Genomic DNA, 18604 nt, shown 5'->3' on the forward strand with positions numbered 1-18604 from the left:
TTATTATCCACACTAACTTTATTTATATGCTCTTTTTTCTATGTTCCATATCAGCCGTTGATATATCATAACAAAAAAACTGAAGGTTTAGATTTTGATTTTGTGACCTTGCCCCATGCCCAAAGAAGAAAATACTAGAAACACTATATTGTGAAAAACCCATAAATAATAATTTAAATTATATTGTGACATTGAATGTAGGTACTAGGTGGTTTTCATGGTTACCTTTGAGGAACAAGTTGAGTCACATATTTACCAAATGGCTAATATGGACCTAAAGGTCGGGCGGAGTCATCCTAACAAAACTCGAAAATTCATAAGATTAACTTATTAGGTGTTTTTTATTAAATTTAGGTTTTCTAATCTGGATCGACTATGAAATTTAATTCAAGCTATTTAATCTTTTTTATTTTTATCATTTATGGATATTTGGCTTAGTAAATAAGCATTATGTTAAGGTTGTTTTATAACATAATGATTGCTATTAACATTACAAAAAATAGATGATAAATTTTAGTGTTATGAACTTTAGAAGAAAAATTATAGTAATATTTATAACATAAATAATTATAAATTATAATGATATTTTGTGTTATATTTATACTTTGACGAATTTGTTTTATATTATCATTACTAAAAAATGGAGTGATGTGTTCTTAATAATGTCTACATATTTACATATTAAAATGGAGTTACAGATTATATTGTGTTAAGGAGTAATATATTAATAAGATCATAAGAATGAGAGATTTAATAAAGGGGTTTGACTTCACTTCTTAACTCAAACTTAAGAACCAACACATTGATCTAATGGTGTAAGGTCTCATTGGATTCTCAATATCAATGGTTCAATTTCTGGGAGCGACACTTGTTGAGAGGGGCAACTACAAACCCAAAAAAGATTAGTTCCTTACCAAAAGGTGAAGGGATAGTCTTGATAGTACCAAAAAAACTCAAACTTAAAGATATTAAAGCTATGAATTTGGTTGAATTAGACATAACAAGTATGTTGAAAAAAGTATCAAATGTGTTATATTTTATTAAAATTAAATAATTAGTTTTATTATCATACCAATTGGTCGTCACAACTCCCAACTCGCATGTCTCTACTATAATCACGAGGTGTTACCACTAATCTCTATTCTTATTTAAGTGGTACAATGCTTATTATTTCCATATATTGAGAGTAATAATGTACCACTTCTATATAATGTCAATGCATTATTCACCATCCATATTTAATTATCATTGACTATTCAGAAGAATTAATCTAAATGAATGGTTGATAATATAGTAATTATATATAAATCTTTATATTCACAATGGATAAATATTTTACTCTTCCACATTATATAAGGGTAAATCGAGTATTAGAATGCCTAACAATATCAATATACCTCGAAGATTAAACATATGCTCAAATTGAAAGTAGGATAGTGGGCGTACTCTAGAGACAATTGTCGAAAAGTTTGTTTGTGAATTAATTTTTGGAAAGAAAAAAGGTAGGAAACAATTTTATAATTTTAATAATAATGTAACTTATTTAGAAATGTAACTAAAATTCCAAATATTAACTTGATATTTGATTTTACAACTTATTTTCCTCATGCTATTTACTAAAAATAAATGATACCATAGAATATACCATTTGTTGTATACCTCCCATCATTCCAATTGGATTCATAACCTCTCTCTCCCTTTTTCCAATTTCCAACATTATTCTTAGGTGGAATTGAAAGATACATATCATTGAGGTTAATTTAGTCATTTCAAGCTACCATTATTACCTTTTAAAAATAGCATCTTCTTTCTTCATACTCTTCCATTCTTTTTTTCTTCATTTCACATTCAACCTTCCTTCACCATTCTTTGTACAAACTCCAATTCTTAAATTTTATTTTCCATTTCTTTAAACCTCTTAAACAATTTTACACCATTAAGCAAGCATAAAAAAATAATTTTTTTCTTTATTTATATGATTTAAAAAATTGCAACAAAAAAAAGAGACAAAAACCTTGTAAAAATTCGATTTTTTTTATCCCTGAATCGAATTGAATCATTTATTCATCTGGGTTTTTGAAAAGAATCGTGGGAATTCGACGGTGGAGGCTAATTTTGAAGAAAACGGCGTCGTTGAGGATAGAGGGATGGATTACAGAGTCTGTGTTTCCGTCACCGGTGACCTTTGGGTCAGCGTCGGTGGCGGCGGCGGAGGCGGTGGTGGGTTTAGCCATGAGAGTGAACATGATTTGGCAATGATGGTTAGTGATTTCTTAGAAAATGGAAGCAGTGGGGCTGAGTCTTTGTGTAGCAGTGATAGCGATTCTGGTCATTCTGATTTTTCTAACCTTGCTGAAAAAATTCAGGTTATTTATTCATTAACAAAACCTATTTACTCTCTTTCATTTTTACATAATCGTGACACTCCGTGTGACATAAGCTGTGATTTGTTAGAAAAATGTGTAATAATTAAATTTTAAATTAAATACATTTTTTTTCCAACCAATCATAAACTCGTGCACTCATTAGTGTTGCTGGTAGAATCAGATATAAAAACTAGTTTAGTAGTTTGTAAAATAGTTACATGTTATTGGTTCTATGTGGTTCGTCAGTTTTTATATTCTTGAGCCCGGTAAATAGAATTCGGTACGTGGTACATAGGCTAAACTAGTAAATCATGTAATATGGTTTGTAACTTTTGAAATTTGTTAAGGTTTAGAAGTTGTGATATGTATATGTAGACATAGCACATATCTGTTTAATACTCTTGTAGTCTTTGTTTACACCTTGTGGTAATTTACTCATTTTGAAGCATAATTTTCTCTTAATAGTTAATACAATCACATGTTAAAGGTTTCTTTCGGTTAGCTTTTGTGTCTGATGGAGACTTGATCCCTTGCATGGCAATCTAAGGCCACAACTTTGTATCAGCTGAGTCCATTTATGAGAATGAATCGTTAAATATTCATAGGTCCTCTAACTTTGACCTTCTAAGTAAGATACATGGTTTTAAATTGCAATTGTCATTGTGCTCGCGGTCGATGCAGATCGTGGTTGTCGCGAATGAAAATTCGATGGCTGAAGATTGGGTTTTGAAACTGTCGTGGTTCCTTACGGCAATAAAGCAGTTCTGAATTCCGATGCAGGCATATTGTCGTTTTGTTTCAATCCTTTCCCCTAATTTGGAACCATACCACCATTCCTTTCCTGGCATGCAATCTGCAATTTAGAACCTTGGTCTGTTTGGTCTCGCACTTAGGAATTGATTACTAAGTGCGAGAATTATAGTATTGTAAAATATAAAAAAATCAGTTTTGTGTATATAGGCATTTGTAATTTTATATGATTTTGGTGTTTTTCTTAATGTGCCGTGTTACTATACTCATGCCTGCATTCTCATTGTAATGCAAGTTTCCCTTTTGGCTTTGTTGTGTTGCAGAAATCATATATCTTCTACCATCTGTTTGCTGTTACTGTGGTTGTACTCTTTTTTATCTACCTTATAGGTTTGTTACCTGCATATTTCATTTATAGAACTCAGTCTTAATATGCTGTTAACTTCAGAGGATTTAGATTGGTCGATTCTTATTTTTCACTTGCCGTTTTTGCTATAAAAGATTAACCTATTTGGCATGATTGAACAAAACATGAGAATCTCCTTCCTGTAGTAATGCTGTACAGCGAATGAGAGTACTAGTTTATACTTCTGATATATGATATTTTAACAACGTTTCTGATTATCTTTCATGTAATATGACACAGATCTGTAAGCTATCAGTGGCTCCACATGAGAGTGACTTGCTTTCAACTGTTCATTCCCTCATCCGATCAATGAATGAGATCGACCTTCAAAGTATGATGAATTCTGGTCCGTGTTATGCTAGCTGTATCCGGTTTTATCTGGCTAAGCTTATGAAACTTTCTGGCTATGATGCCGGTGTTTGTGCATCTAAATGGCAGGGTGGTGGCAAGGTCCCTGGAGGTATGGTGTTGTATATTTCTCTTACTATACCAAAATTATTATCTATTAATGCTTCATGGAATGCACACCATCATTAAGCTGCTTTCTTCAATTCACTCGCTATGCGAAATAAGCAACTTTATATGTTGTCCACATCGAGTGCTTTTTTACATGTTACGTAAAATCATGACTATTGAAATAATGACATGTCGTACTTTTGGATATGGTCTTGTATGTTCATTAGTTCCACATTTCCATTTGATCAACATGCACATGTTTTCTCCTTATGTTTACTCAAACTTGTGTGGTGCAGGTGATCATGAATATATTGACGTGGTGGTTAACAACAATTCTGGGAGCTCGGAGAGGTTGATAATTGATATTGATTTCCGAAGCCACTTTGAAATAGCTAGAGCTGTTGATTCATATGACAGGATACTGAAGTCGCTTCCGGTTGTCTATGTGGGTTCCTTTACCAGGCTGAACCAATTTCTCGTAATAATGGAGGAAGCTACTAGATCTTCTTTGAAACAGAATTCTATGCCTCTTCCGCCGTGGAGATCTTTAGCATATTTGAAATCTAAGTGGCAATCACCGTACGAAAGATATACAGATTCAGAAGCCAATGAAATTGCTGATGCGCAATGCTTCGACCACAAGCAATGTCGTGGACATTTGAAGAGGCTGCAATCTTGTCTTCAATCTGGAATGGACACAGATCGAATGCCGAATCCTAGACACAGTGAAAGTAACTGGAGGATGAAGCCTGACAGATGGAGGCACCCATTGTTCAGACCTATTTGACATGTACAGATTTTGCCATCGAAGAATGAAAAAAAACATTCAGAATTTCGCAGCTTTCGTTTTCCTCGAAAAATCATTCCCTACCGTCCCTAACAAATCCGATCCAAAATCGACAGCTTCATATCAGCAGCCGAAGCAGCAACAAGCCATTTTTAACACACATCAGTTACTAATTTCTTGTTTGTGTTTGAGCTTTCACATCTGCAAAGTCCATGTTTTTTTTTGGTTACCAGTGACTAATCCACAATACAGGGTAACATGTTATATCTGATAACTATTCCTTGCCTAATTTTTTATGGGTTTGGGAAATTTTGTTACACTATATATTCTCTTTCTATATTTCAATATATACATTCTTATGATTGAGTAGTGAACTGAAGTAGTCTTTCAAATTTTATTACAATTATGATTAATAGAAAAATAAGAAAAATGGGGCAACAACAGTATTGAACAACATCATATAGAACATAAAAACACAACCTCAAACAAAACAAAGTGTAGCTATGTTCTGTTATTTTCTTCTATAAATAAAATACTTGTTGCTCTTTATTTTAAGGAGAGAAAAAAAATAAGCCCTCAACCTCCTTAGGCCCACTTTACTTTTCCAAGTATTTCACATACTAAATCCAAAACTGAATTCACATAATCTGGATTCAAGTGGAAAATCGGTAAACTAGTTTTCATTATATGATATATCAATTAAACTTATTAGTATAAAAAATCAGTTAAAACTGGTCAAATCGTATCATACTATATTAGTTAAAATAGATTTTTGATAAAAAAAATTAATATTTTTCAAAAAAGATATAATAAGTATTGAACTCAATAATTGTTTATAACATAATTAGTCCCACTGTGACTCATATTTGCTCAAATCTAGTTTGATGATATAAAACTCACATACCAATCTCACTCACATAGTACCAATCTGGTTTCTCTCTTTTGAATCCATACATACACGATATTACTATTATCACTACTCTTTGGAATTCTATAAGAATGGAGTATTTGTTTCTTCTTTCTACCTTCTTTGTGGTTCTACTATCACCATTTCTCTCTCTATTCTTATTCATGTCTCATGCAAAAACCATGTTACCTGTTCTGTTACTGTTAATTTATGTGCTTCAATTTTTTATTTTATTTTTCCAAAGGCATGTTGAAGTTCCTGCAATTTTTGAAGATGTTAATTCCTTGTTATAGCATTCTGTATTTAGAGTGCGAGTAAGTTTGTTTGCCTTATAACTTTAAAGTATAGTTTCAAATCCCGGAAATAGTCTCTTAGTCTGTGCCACTAGATATAAGCCTCGGGCCTTACCTTTTTTATTAGTCTCTTCTTAACAGGTTTTAATAACCCAAGTAAACTCAATTTATATATCATAGCTCTTACAATTCAGATAACTCTTCAATATTTTTTGCACACCCCAATGCAGAATATTATGAACATACTTTAAGGACTCCAGCACACCCTTATTTCAAGTTTTCCATGATTCATTTAGGATTTGATTTCTTAGTCAGAACATACACAAAACCTTTGATCATATCATCCAACAGAAGAACAATCTTTGATTAAAAATAAATTTATCATTAGCCAAGAAAAAAAACTTCAATTTACTGCTGAGAAAGAAGTGAAGATATACAATGTCCTCTGAATTAACTTTCCAATTGCCTTTAGTTGCATTACTATGGCACACAGTTTTTTGATCATTTCACAAGTGGCAAAATGAACCAACCAATCAAAACCTTAATAATCAAAATATACCAAAGAGAAAGAGAACTGGACCATTTTGAAAAACAACTCATTGCCTTGTGCAACTCATCACTCCAACATGAGAATAACATGAATGAATAATAACAAAACTTGAATCAAAATAGTGGTCTTTCCTTCAATAACCCTATTTCTCAAACAGTTTAGAAGCATTTTCTATGCACAATTGATGGACCAGACTCATCATACTCCGCCTTTGCAATCCACATCTGCATTAAAAAACGAAAGTTTATCGCATTAGCTATCGTAGATATGAAGGTATCACCTATCAACAATATTCTAAGATGCAAAGAATTGAAAGAACAGAACATACCTGCTGGAAGGTGCTAAGGGATGCCAAGATGGAACCACCGATCCAGACACTGTACTTTCTCTCGGGTGGTGCTACCACCTTGATCTTCATGCTGCTTGGGGCTAATGCAGAAATTTCCTTGCTCATTCTATCAGCAATACCTGGGAACATGGTTGATCCTCCTGAAAGGACAATGTTACCATACAGGTCTTTCCTGATATCAACATCGCACTTCATGATAGAGTTGTATGTTGTCTCGTGAATGCCCGCTGCTTCCATTCCTACCATGGATGGTTGGAACAGCACCTCTGGACATCTGAAACGCTCATCACCGATAGTGATGACCTGCCCATCAGGCAACTCGTAGCTCTTCTCAACGGAAGAGCTGGTTTTGGCTGTCTCTATCTCTTGCTCATAATCGAGGGCAATGTAAGCCAACTTTTCCTTCACATCCCTCACAATTTCACGCTCTGCTGAAGTGGTAAAAGAATACCCACGTTCAGTCAGAATTTTCATCAAGGCATCAGTAAGGTCACGACCAGCAAGATCAAGTCGAAGGATGGCATGTGGGAGAGCATAACCCTCGTAGATAGGGACAGTGTGGCTGACACCATCACCAGAATCCAACACAATACCTAAAAAGATAAAAGAAATGAATAAAAGTGGAAATGTCAACAAGTATACAGCATATGATAGCTTTAGAACAATTTTCTACCATCAACATTTCCAATTTCCAAATGCACCCTGATTCACAACAATCAAATGGATAATTTGCATTTCATTCCCATATTTCCAAAAGGACACATAAAACATATAAACTTTATAAATACCCGTTGCAATTTTTTCAATTTTAATTTAAAAGCTCGAAGATAAGTTCAAGCTATAATCTGTGAACTTAATCAAACAATAAGATAATTGCTTACCGGTAGTACGCCCACTAGCATACAGTGAAAGAACAGCCTGAATGGCTACATACATGGCCGGTGTATTAAAGGTCTCAAACATGATTTGAGTCATCTTCTCCCGATTAGCCTTGGGGTTAAGAGGAGCCTCAGTTAGAAGGACCGGATGCTCCTCTGGGGCAACACGAAGCTCATTATAGAAGGTATGATGCCAAATCTTTTCCATATCATCCCAATTGCTTACAATTCCATGCTCAATAGGGTACTTAAGAGTCAGAATACCCCTCTTAGACTGTGCCTCATCACCAACATATGCATCCTTTTGGCCCATGCCAACCATCACACCAGTGTGCCGAGGACGACCAACAATGCTGGGAAACACAGCACGCGGGGCATCATCTCCAGCAAATCCAGCCTGAAAATATATATACCAATTAGTTATCTCAAATCCACAGAAGGATTAAAAGTGATTCTGATAAAACCAACGAGTTCAACTCCGACAGTGATCATTTAAAACAAACTTCATAGTTAATACAAAAAATAAAAAATATACATTCTGTACCTTAACCATTCCTGTTCCATTGTCACAAACAAGGGGCTGAATATCCTCGGCGTCTGCCATCTTCTACAATCTGCTCGACAAATGACAAAAAGTAACTAGAAGTGCACAGTTTCTATAAACACAGCCACTAAAATAGAAGTGGCAAATGAATCCAATAGTAGATTGGAATGGGGATTTTGAATAAGGCAAGGTACACACTGTTTTTTCTCTCTCTACTTCCTTGACTTAATATGACAAAGCAATATGCCGAAGCCGATACTTCATTGGAAGGATATCATAATTTAACCATGAGTTTAGCCAAATCAGTTTCAAATTTTCAATAATCTTCATCTTCATAATGTACACACTAAACAAATGCTAGTGCATTATTAGAGAGAATAAATTAATGATGTCCAAGGATTGATCAAGAGCAGCAAGATAACCAGTTACAATTATGCATCACAAAGTACAAAAAATTGATTATTCAGAATCCTTAATACCATTTTTAAATGCTGTATGTAATAAACAAATTAACGAAATGGCCACCTAATTGCATGATCAGCATTAATGTATTCTAGCATGGTACCAAACAAATAAAAGTATCTATTCTACTCCACCATGGACACATATACATGATTACAAATCCAATAATCCTCATAAGAGAACAAAGGGGCTAGCAATAGAAAAATAAATTGATCGAACATGCACCATGACATGAACCATAATAGTTGGTTGTTATGAGATTGAAAAGGGTTCACAAGCAAAGCATTATTATATCTTTCTCTTTTACTAGGGAGATTCACAACATTTCACTTGCATCTCAAATATCACCACAAATAATCAAATCAATGCAAAAATTGAACTAGTACAAATCATTGTGTTATCTCAACCACAAACAACAAACCAGACTCTTTCCTCATTCAGCTGAAAACAACCAATCCAATTAGCAACAAAGTCTTACAAACACAACTACAATGTTGGATACAATACTCTTTATTTTTGTTGTTAGAATACAACACTCATTTAAACCGATCAAAATTGTTTTTTTTTTTCTCTTTCTAAATGCCCACTATGTAAATAATGCCCAACCCGGTCAATTAAAAAGTACCCAGATTAATAAACTTAATGAAACATCAAACAAACCAAAACTCTAACAATAACCCAATCCACAATAAAATTCCTCTTCTTTTCATTTATTAAAAAAAGGCAAAAACAAAAAAGATGCAATTTTTTTCACACAGGATTGAATAAATCAAAATCCAACAACGACCCATTTCAAATCCAACCACCAAAAAGCAAATAAAATCGAAATTCAAAGAACCCACTTAACATGAGTAAAAATTAAAAATCAAAAGCTTGAAATAGAAAACGAAAACATGAAAAAGAGATAGAAAGAAAAAGATAAAGAGATAGAGGAAAAGACCTTGGGAATATGAGAAAAATGCAGGGAGAGAGATAGAATGTGAAAGGGCCAAATGAAAAAGGAAAAAAAGGTTCAATATAAGAACAACTTCATGCAATGTCAACCGTAGGATTCAGATTTTAAATCGGAGAAATATTCTATTTATTTATTATTATTATTATTATTATTATAATTATAATTATTATTATTATTATTATTATAATTATAATTATTATAATTATTATTATTATAATTATTGATTAATAATAAGAGTATGAAAGATGAATGGTGTTTGGTTTTGTCCTCTTCCGATTTTCCAGTCCTTTTTTTATTATTCTTAATTCACTTAAAAATAAATTTTTACAAGTTCACAAAATCACCTTAAATTTTATGTGTTTTATAAGTAAATATCGTAAACAATTTTTTTCTTTTAATTATTCGTTAAACTTTAACTATTGATAAAATTGATCTCTAAATATATACAATTTTAAATTACTAACAATAAAATTAGAATTAAAGTTATATTAATTCCACATTTTTGATAACACATTGGTCTACATAATAGTTCTTAATTGAGGATAAACACTAAACAACATAGTAGTTGTGAATTGCTTGAAAGATTAAAGTAAGGCTACTACTTGGTCCAGGAAAATAAAAGACCAAAGTCTCATTACATATGTGTAATTGTAGAAAATTATGTGTATATAAATAGATATAATTGCTATAGTTGAGAAGACATTCTACTTCAATTCATCCTATGATATAATAGATGCATATTTTGCATCATTGCAGCCCTATATGTGTTATTAAATAGTGAAATTAATAGTACTTTGATAAATGATTATAACATATAATGTGTTAATTTCAATTTCATTATTAGTAATTTAGAATTGTATATATTTAGGGATCAATTTTATCAATAGTTAAAGTTTAATGAATAAATTAACTCTGAGACAGACAACCACATTAAATGTATCTTTTAATACATCCATATATTGGGACCATGAGAGTGAGAGAGGATCACATTGATTTTGTAGATTTGTAGTAATATTAATATATATGTACTAATTTAGTGGCCAAAATGATTATCAAATTATAACAATATAATATTGACAAAATGGATCGTACTTTGTTGTGTATATGTGAAGTGTGAGAGTTGTAACCATGATTAATCAAATTATGATTATGATATCATTCTTATAATTATATTGCATGATTACAAGGAATAAAGGAGACATGACTTAGTCAAAAAAAAAGTGAATCTCTCTTTGTTAGAGGAGACAGTGTAGGAAGGTTTTTTGTTGGTGGGTTGTTTGTAGTGTATTGATGGGATAGTGATCACAAAAATGTGAACCATAATGTTCTTAATTGATAGATGATATGAGAAATAGTGTTGAAGATTTTAGTGTTGCTAAATCTCAATTTTTTAGATTAGCAAGTGATTTTAATGTTAGCCTTGATATGCAAATAATGTTGCATGAATTCCTCTAAGAATTCGTCTTCGTCTTTAACTATGTACTTATTGTATGAGTTGTGTATATTATTATTATATTATCTATCATTGATGTTTAATTATCATTGTTTTGGTAAACAATAAATTGGTTGTGTATAAATCTTTACGCTAGTGGTGCATAGATATTACACTCATCATCTAATATTTTTAGAGACATAAAGGTTATCTTAATGATTTTTCTTTTGATCAAGAATATCAAATGTGCTAACCCTTGATTGTTTTCATTAATCTTTGTTTTGTTATGTTGATTTTCATTTTTTTTACCATAACATGATACATAAAAAATAGTTGGTGTTGTTGTTAACTAAAGTAAAATGAGACATGTCATGAGAGCCACAATCATTAGGATAGACAATCATAATTGTCTAGATGAAATTATCGTTCATTCAAAGAGTGGAGATTCCATAACACTAACTATTTTTTTTAAAAATATTTTGAGTTATTAATGCTTTTGAGATACAATATAAAGAGGTTTGCTAACATGATCGCAGTTCAATTTATGAAGGAACATGTTATAAACGTGTACCTTAATATTGTGACAAAAATATCTTTATTGCTCAATTAAAAAGAAGACACATGCCAAGGTTATTTTAGTAAACAACATTTATTAAAATAAAAAATAACAAATTCATTATTTTCTCACCCCCAAACCTTCCAAACCTATCTCATTAAGCAATTTTCTTCTAATGCACTCACACATATATCTCATTGCATCTTTATCTCAATTTCTTCAATATTTTTTTCTCTTAAATCTCCTTCATCTTCATCTATTTCTTAATCTCATGTCCTCTTAGAAAAGAAACGTTTCTCTCTAAACACAAACACTTTCATCCATCGCGAAATAGAGTCGTCGCCGTTGTTTCTATTTCGATGTCGCTGCGAAACGGAGTGTCGCTGTTGTGAAATGGAGTGCCACTGCTGCGAAATGGAGTGTAGCCGCTATGAAACTGAGTGTCGCCCCCACTGCAAAACGGAGAGCCACCACCGCTGCGATAAAATAGAGCCATCTCCGCCACACCCAAACTTCAATCTCTCTCAAACCCTCAATCTAATTTCATTGTGAGTTCTCAATCACATTTTCATAATATAATGACATCAGAAGAAAGTGATAAGTGGAGAAGATGAAACTCAAGAACTACAAAATAAACTAGTTGAAAACAATAATGAGCCTGTTCATTTTAAAGGGCAAATTTTCAATTCTTGTGAAATTGCTCACATTTTTTACTCTTTATTTGCAAAGAATTGTGGTTTTTCAATTAGACGAGATCACACCTATAAACACATCAAGAATAATATTGAGGATATTTACAAAAGAGAGTTTATTTGTCACCGTACTGGTATTGCTAAACAACAAAAAGTTGTTGAAGAATAAAGACAAAGGAGATGAAAAAGTTCAAGATGTAAATGTAGTGCAAAGTTGATTATTACTAAAAGAACAATTGGCTTCGAGGAACGTTGGATGGTCACCTATTTTAATAATTCTCATAACCATGCATTATTGGACAACAAAGAGGTTCATTTTCTTCCTACTTATCGTGACATACTTATCAATGATCAAGGTTGCATATTACTACTATCAAAAGTTAGATGTTCACTAAGTATTATAATGAGGGTGCTTGAACTAGAGAAGGGGACAAAGGTGGGCCATCTACCATTTTTAGAAAAAGACATTAGAAATTTTCTTCAATCTCATAGTAATGTTGGTAAAGATAATGACGCTTCAGAGGTTCTGAAATTATGCAAAAGTCTAAAAGATAAAGATGATGCATTCCAATATGATTTTACAATAGATGAAAGTAACAAATTGGAACACATTATTTGGGTATTTGGTGATTCTATTCGAGCATATGAAGCTTTTGGAGATGTGGTTGTCTTTGATACTACATATCGAATTAACAGTTATGATATGCCTCTTGGACTATGGGTCGGGGTTGATAATCATGGAAATTCAATTTTCTTTCCTTCGGTCACGTGGTCCTTAAAGGTAAATTCTTATTATTTGAAGTTGTTTTGTGATATTCAGAATCTCATCACTTCTAAGACAAAAGGTCGACCAAAAGGAGGAATTGAAGTTGCAAAAAAGATATGTCGTTGTCATTTACCTAATTGTGGTGGAACTAATCATGACTCGCGAAATTGTCCAAACAAAAGGAAAAAACTACATTATTGATTTCTCAATATCCTAATAAGTAACTTGTTGTAGTTGTTATTTTATCTTGTTTAATTTACTATGACATGTCAATCTCTAAACAATCAGAATATTGTACAATGACTTATAAGCTATTGTGAAAATTTGTTAATATGAATTTTTAAGCTATAGCTGCATGTGGTAGAAAATTTACCTAATAATTCAACATTTACAACTTATATTACTATGTTGCAGTTTCTAATTTGAATTTTTTGAGATTGTATATTTTTATGGCTTTTAGCATCAATTGCAAACTGAAGTTGTTAAAATGTTTTGTGCTTTATATTGCAGAAAAGAGTTCTTGTAGCACTGTCGCCGTCACACCACCACCACACCAGAACCACCATCGCACCAGACATACAGATTCATCGATGTTTTCAACCACACATGCCATCATAAAGGATATATAACATGATATATGATTAAAAAGAAGCAAGTTTAAAATATAAGTGTAGTAGCCTTTGAGGAAGAAGAATAAGAATAAGAAAGAAGGTCGGAATCTTAAGGTAGCTTTTACTATAGCTTGCACATGTTTTGGCGTGAATATGTTCTCTTTGTTTATCTTCTATATATTGAAATATGAAACTTTTAAGTAGAATAGGATAAGATGATGAGTATAATAGTTTATAAGTGGTAAGACTTAATGAATCATTATCTTATTATTTTGGTTAAATATTGTAGTGTTTCACTTATTAATGATTCTTCACTTCTCTCATGGTTGTGGAGCAAAGAGACTTTCCTTGTACATAGAGTTATTTTATTGTGCCTGAAAGTGGTATCAGAGCGATGGTTCAGTTATAATAAAGTGAATAGTAAGTATGTAGTACTCACATTTGAGGGGAGCTTGTTAAGTATATTCATGCATATAAAATGCAAAAGAAACATATGTCAGAACTTGTAATCTTTATTCTCAAACAATATTTTGGTAATAGTTCAATCCTCTGGACACAATTGGTTATCATAAATATAGAATGTGTTGAAAGGGGAAGACTTTAACCTGGTGAATATTTGTATTCTAATGTAGCATGAAGGTGATATATATAAAGTTTGAAGGTATGAGGGTGACATATATAAAAAATGATATATATAAAGTTTATAAACATACATGTTAATTATTATGATCCCCTTTGAAGTTAAAAAGAGAAGTGATCGCAGTGGGATTCGAACCCACGGCCTTTAGAGTCGGAGTCTAACGCGATATCCACTTCGCTATGCGACCATTTCTTGTTACTAAATCTCACACCAATTGAATCAACGAAAATGATGATAACGATTCATGAGATCATAATAATGAAGAGATTAATGAAAGAGGAAGTGAAGAAAGATTATGAGTTTCATAGATTACCTTAACAACTGAAAACTGCATCTGTGATCTGTGATCTGTGATCAGTGACTGAGAAAACAACAACAACAGCAACAGACAGAGTAATGAAAACTGAAAAGGATGTCGTGTTCTTCGATGTTATTAGGTTTTTGTTTCTTTCGCTTTCTCTCACCCAAATCTGGCCCAATTCCTTTTTCTATTGGACTTTCCGGTTTCGACCCAATCATAATAATAATAATAATAATAATAATAATAATAATGGAGCTGAAAAACATCCACATGTATATGAGACTAACTCTTTCAGCGAGCATTTTTCGTCCACAAGACTCGAACCCAAGATCTTGCTTAAGGGAATCAAGCATGTACCACTTGAACCAACGCTCGTTGGGGAGACGTATGTATGTAAAGATCAATAAAATTTTAACAATACATTAAACATTTAATTTTAATTAAAATTTAGTTATTAATGATAACACACAAAAGCATAAATATACTTATATTCAAATATAATATTTTATATATGTTTCTATACAAGTTTTTTCTTCCAATCATATTTCTTTATTATTATCATAAGCATAATTAATATTATATTAGTTCACTAATTAAATTGTATATTGATGAAATTAAATATACGCATATTATATTAGTATTGATGTTAAAAAACATAAAAATAATATCATTATTAATCACTTCTCATAACTCCCAATAGATTCCTTCAATAATTGAGAAAGTTGATTACCAAATCATATACTAATATATGTGATCATATTAATTTCAACTTAGCATATTCAGCTGATTTTCTCCTCCAATCATTCCAAATTTTCTATCCATCTCATATAAGTCTATATTTGATTTTGGATAATTTTTATTTAGAAGTCCATTATACACAATTTGATTATGTCTTAGTGGACATTAAACATTGCTGATTTATCCAGCAAAGACTCTCAATTTTGAGTTGAATAAGTTGTTGAAGTAAATTGTGATCAAATTGAAGTTTGGTTAGTAGGATTTGTGGACATAAAATTTGTTTTTTAGAATAATAACAACTAAATGTTTTTCCCACCAAGTTGGATACATAGATCAAATGACATCAGAAATTTTATTCATTGAAAAAATATTAATGTTTAGGTTTTTTTAATCAAATAATTTCATTTACGATTTTTTTAGTTCATTCCTTCATGAACTGGATTGGCCTCCCTTTAATTTCTCTCTTACGAGGGGTTTTTATTCATCTCCTCCATACATCTAGATAATTTAAGGTGCGACTCTATCATTTTTCTATAATATGAGTTACTTCAACTTTCAGTTAAAATTGATTCAATTTGCTAAACAAGATTTATAACCAAGTTAAAGTAATCTTTAAATTTTCTAATCATGGTTAAACTTATTAGTGAAGCTTGTTTTATTATGCTATACCTTGTCATCTAGCACATGTATGTTATGATGAAATGAATTTGATATTAGATTATATTTCCTTTACAAAGAGACAATGTTATCATTTTCAAATATTTGTCTCTTTGCAATCAAATTGCACTTTTACTCAACAACTTGTCCTCTATTATTATCAATTATGATAATCATTTCATTCCCTTCATTCCACATTGTTATAGCCGACTCAAAAATGACATGTTTCAAAGTGCACCATGAATCTATATATATACAAATTTATTATCTTCTCAATTATTTTGCTTATATATTATATTGTTACACACTAATTAAAAATTATAATTTGTGTCACACACAAAAATTGGATAGTGATTAAATTATGTAAGAAAATTATCAACAATGTCATCTTTTAAATTGAACAGAGATCATAAATGTTTTTGTAGAGAATGAGAGGGATAAAAAAATTGATTAACTAGTGTTTATTTTCTTATGTGAGAAAGCCTCCTCTATTTATAGAACAAAACAACAACAAAATCAATCATCCAAATAAGAATTTATAAAAGAAAAAACAAAATGAGATTAAGATGAATTTGGATGCATACATGTGGTGGTCATGTACTCTACCTCCTCTTCCACCACAAAACTATTATATCACTTGGGGCACATAGAAGATATGACTTCTATTTTATTAAAGTAAATTTCATATCGTATATTTTATTATCTCGAAATGATTTAAATATATGTTGAGTTATTTCTCTAATTGCTAAATGATCTTGGGATAAATCATTAACGTAGTATCAGAACCTGACTTCTTTTTGGTTGTCATGAACCAAAAGATGTTTTTTAGTTATGACTCAAATGTAATCTTTAGCCTGATCCGGACATGCTTATGTGGAGGGACATGTTAGAAAGTAGTATCACATCACCTATTTCATTGTCTCGAAAATGATTTAAATATCTATTAAATTATTATTCTCATCGTCGATTGGTTTTGATTTAACTATTTTTTAATTAATGAGAGGCAAGTTGCAATATTAGGTGCTCAATCATTATGCACACACGTCACTATAGCATTATATATATTTTGCTGATTCATATGGCAACTACCGAATCACTTGATAAGTAATGTGCTATATTTTTGTATTCACGATAGATCTAAAAAAACCATATATAAAAAGGTGAACTCAGAATAAATTTGAGGAGGGTTTGTTTAATTTGAAAGAGAGAAAATACATATAGAATATAGATGTTACTTGAGTTTTATGTATGAGATTTTTTGGTACTACTAAGAATATTACATGATCATTTTAGGTAAGAAATTAATCATTGCTGAAATGTGTGACAATCACTCTCAATCATTTAAGAATGAGAAAATAATGTATGTAATAAGATTGTAATAGTTTCTAGAATGTCAACACATTATTTATTGTCGATCATTTATGTGTTAATTATTATTGTCTGTAAAATAAAAACTATATATATATGTGAATTATGAGTGAATTCTTAAATCTTATACTTATAAATATTATTTAAATGAAAAGCTTATAAAGTATGTGAAAATTTATAAGCTACTTGAAAATGTTTAGTAATATTACTTTGTAAAAGGAAAACTTATTATTTTGCATTTATACTTGTTTAATGATCCCGAATTTAGTATAATATAAAAACTATTACATTACTAATGGTAAATTATTTTGTTTGCATTAATTATTTTTTGTATAATTAAAAGTTTCATTCACTCAATTAATGAAGTAATGAATTAATTACTTTCCGAGTCTGTGTTGCTTATTCCAACAAACATAGCATTCATAAGAATAAAAAATTGATCTTTTGATTGATATGAATATTCACTAAAACCTTACATTATTATACCAACACTTTTAAACATCAATAAGTTTGCCATTGGTTTGAGAGAAAAAGAAGGGAAGAACATGAGAGAGGAGAAGTATGAGAGAAAGTGAGTTTTTCACCCATTTGATCGAGAGAAAAGATAAAATGGATTAGAGTGGAATAAAAAAGTGTGGTACCCACACAAAAATTATTCTCTCCAAACATGAGTGAAAGTGTTAGATTTTATGAAATGAAAATTTTAATACTTAATAATATAATAATACTTATTCATTTTTTATTATTTAAGGATATTTTTATATTTTAAAATATAACATTATCTTCTTTTTTCTTCTCTCTCCTTTTCATTTCTCTCCTACCAAACAATGTAAATTTAATTTCTTTATTTCCTCAACCAAAGAAACTATAAATGTATTATGATATTTCCAATTCGAAACAGAGAAAGACTTGTATGAAGACATATATGTATGTGGAGACAATTAATAAAATATTATTAACACATTAAAAATTTAATTCTAAATAAAATTAATCATAAATAATAATACCAAAAATCATAAATACATTTGTCTTTGAATATCACGTAGCATATGTGTCTCCATACAAGTTTTTACTAGTCGGATAAACTTTACCGCACATGATTCAATCAATCAACATCGTGAATGTGGCCACACAACTTAA

General features: G+C 31.0%; 2 protein-coding genes and 1 non-coding gene across 4 annotated transcripts; 1 reads left to right on the plus strand and 2 right to left on the minus strand.

The window, feature by feature from the left end:
* On the plus strand, positions 1939-5142 carry LOC109329887. Its single transcript, XM_019563770.1, has 3 exons — positions 1939-2366; positions 3763-3982; positions 4275-5142. The coding sequence occupies exons 1-3, from the start codon at positions 2148-2150 to the stop codon at positions 4763-4765; spliced, it is 930 nt and encodes a 309-aa protein (XP_019419315.1). The 5' UTR covers positions 1939-2147; the 3' UTR covers positions 4766-5142.
* LOC109329875 (actin-97-like) lies at positions 6470-9801 on the minus strand. 2 transcript variants are annotated; one of them, XM_019563750.1, is made up of 5 exons: positions 9689-9801; positions 8287-8356; positions 7746-8139; positions 6844-7457; positions 6470-6739 (listed from the first exon to the last, which is right to left on the minus strand). In XM_019563750.1, exons 2-5 carry the CDS (start codon positions 8344-8346, stop codon positions 6674-6676), a joined length of 1134 nt encoding a protein of 377 aa, XP_019419295.1. In that variant the 5' UTR covers positions 8347-8356; positions 9689-9801; the 3' UTR covers positions 6470-6673. The 2 variants fall into 2 exon arrangements, with proteins under 2 accessions (XP_019419295.1, XP_019419304.1); XM_019563759.1 differs by having other exon boundaries at positions 8287-8359; positions 9689-9725.
* On the minus strand, positions 14515-14587 carry TRNAR-CCG. Its single transcript has one exon. It is a non-coding gene; the product is annotated as a tRNA-Arg (tRNA).

The sequence above is a fragment of the Lupinus angustifolius genome, chromosome LG02, assembly GCF_001865875.1.
Source record: "Lupinus angustifolius cultivar Tanjil chromosome LG02, LupAngTanjil_v1.0, whole genome shotgun sequence".
In the NCBI taxonomy this organism is placed as follows: domain Eukaryota; kingdom Viridiplantae; phylum Streptophyta; class Magnoliopsida; order Fabales; family Fabaceae; genus Lupinus; species Lupinus angustifolius.

Coding starts and splice junctions, on each gene's coding strand:
- LOC109329887 (XM_019563770.1), top strand. CDS start 2,148: ATGGATTACAGAGTCTGTGTTTCCGTCACCGGTGACCTTTGGGTCAGC. Junction 2,367..3,762: donor ACCTTGCTGAAAAAATTCAG/GTTATTTATTCA, acceptor AATATGACACAG/ATCTGTAAGCTATCAGTGGC. Junction 3,983..4,274: donor TGGTGGCAAGGTCCCTGGAG/GTATGGTGTTGT, acceptor TGTGTGGTGCAG/GTGATCATGAATATATTGAC.
- LOC109329875 (XM_019563750.1), bottom strand. CDS start 8,346: ATGGCAGACGCCGAGGATATTCAGCCCCTTGTTTGTGACAATGGAACA. Junction 8,140..8,286: donor ATGGAACAGGAATGGTTAAG/GTACAGAATGTA, acceptor ATATATTTTCAG/GCTGGATTTGCTGGAGATGA. Junction 6,740..6,843: donor CCCTTAGCACCTTCCAGCAG/GTATGTTCTGTT, acceptor TTTTTAATGCAG/ATGTGGATTGCAAAGGCGGA.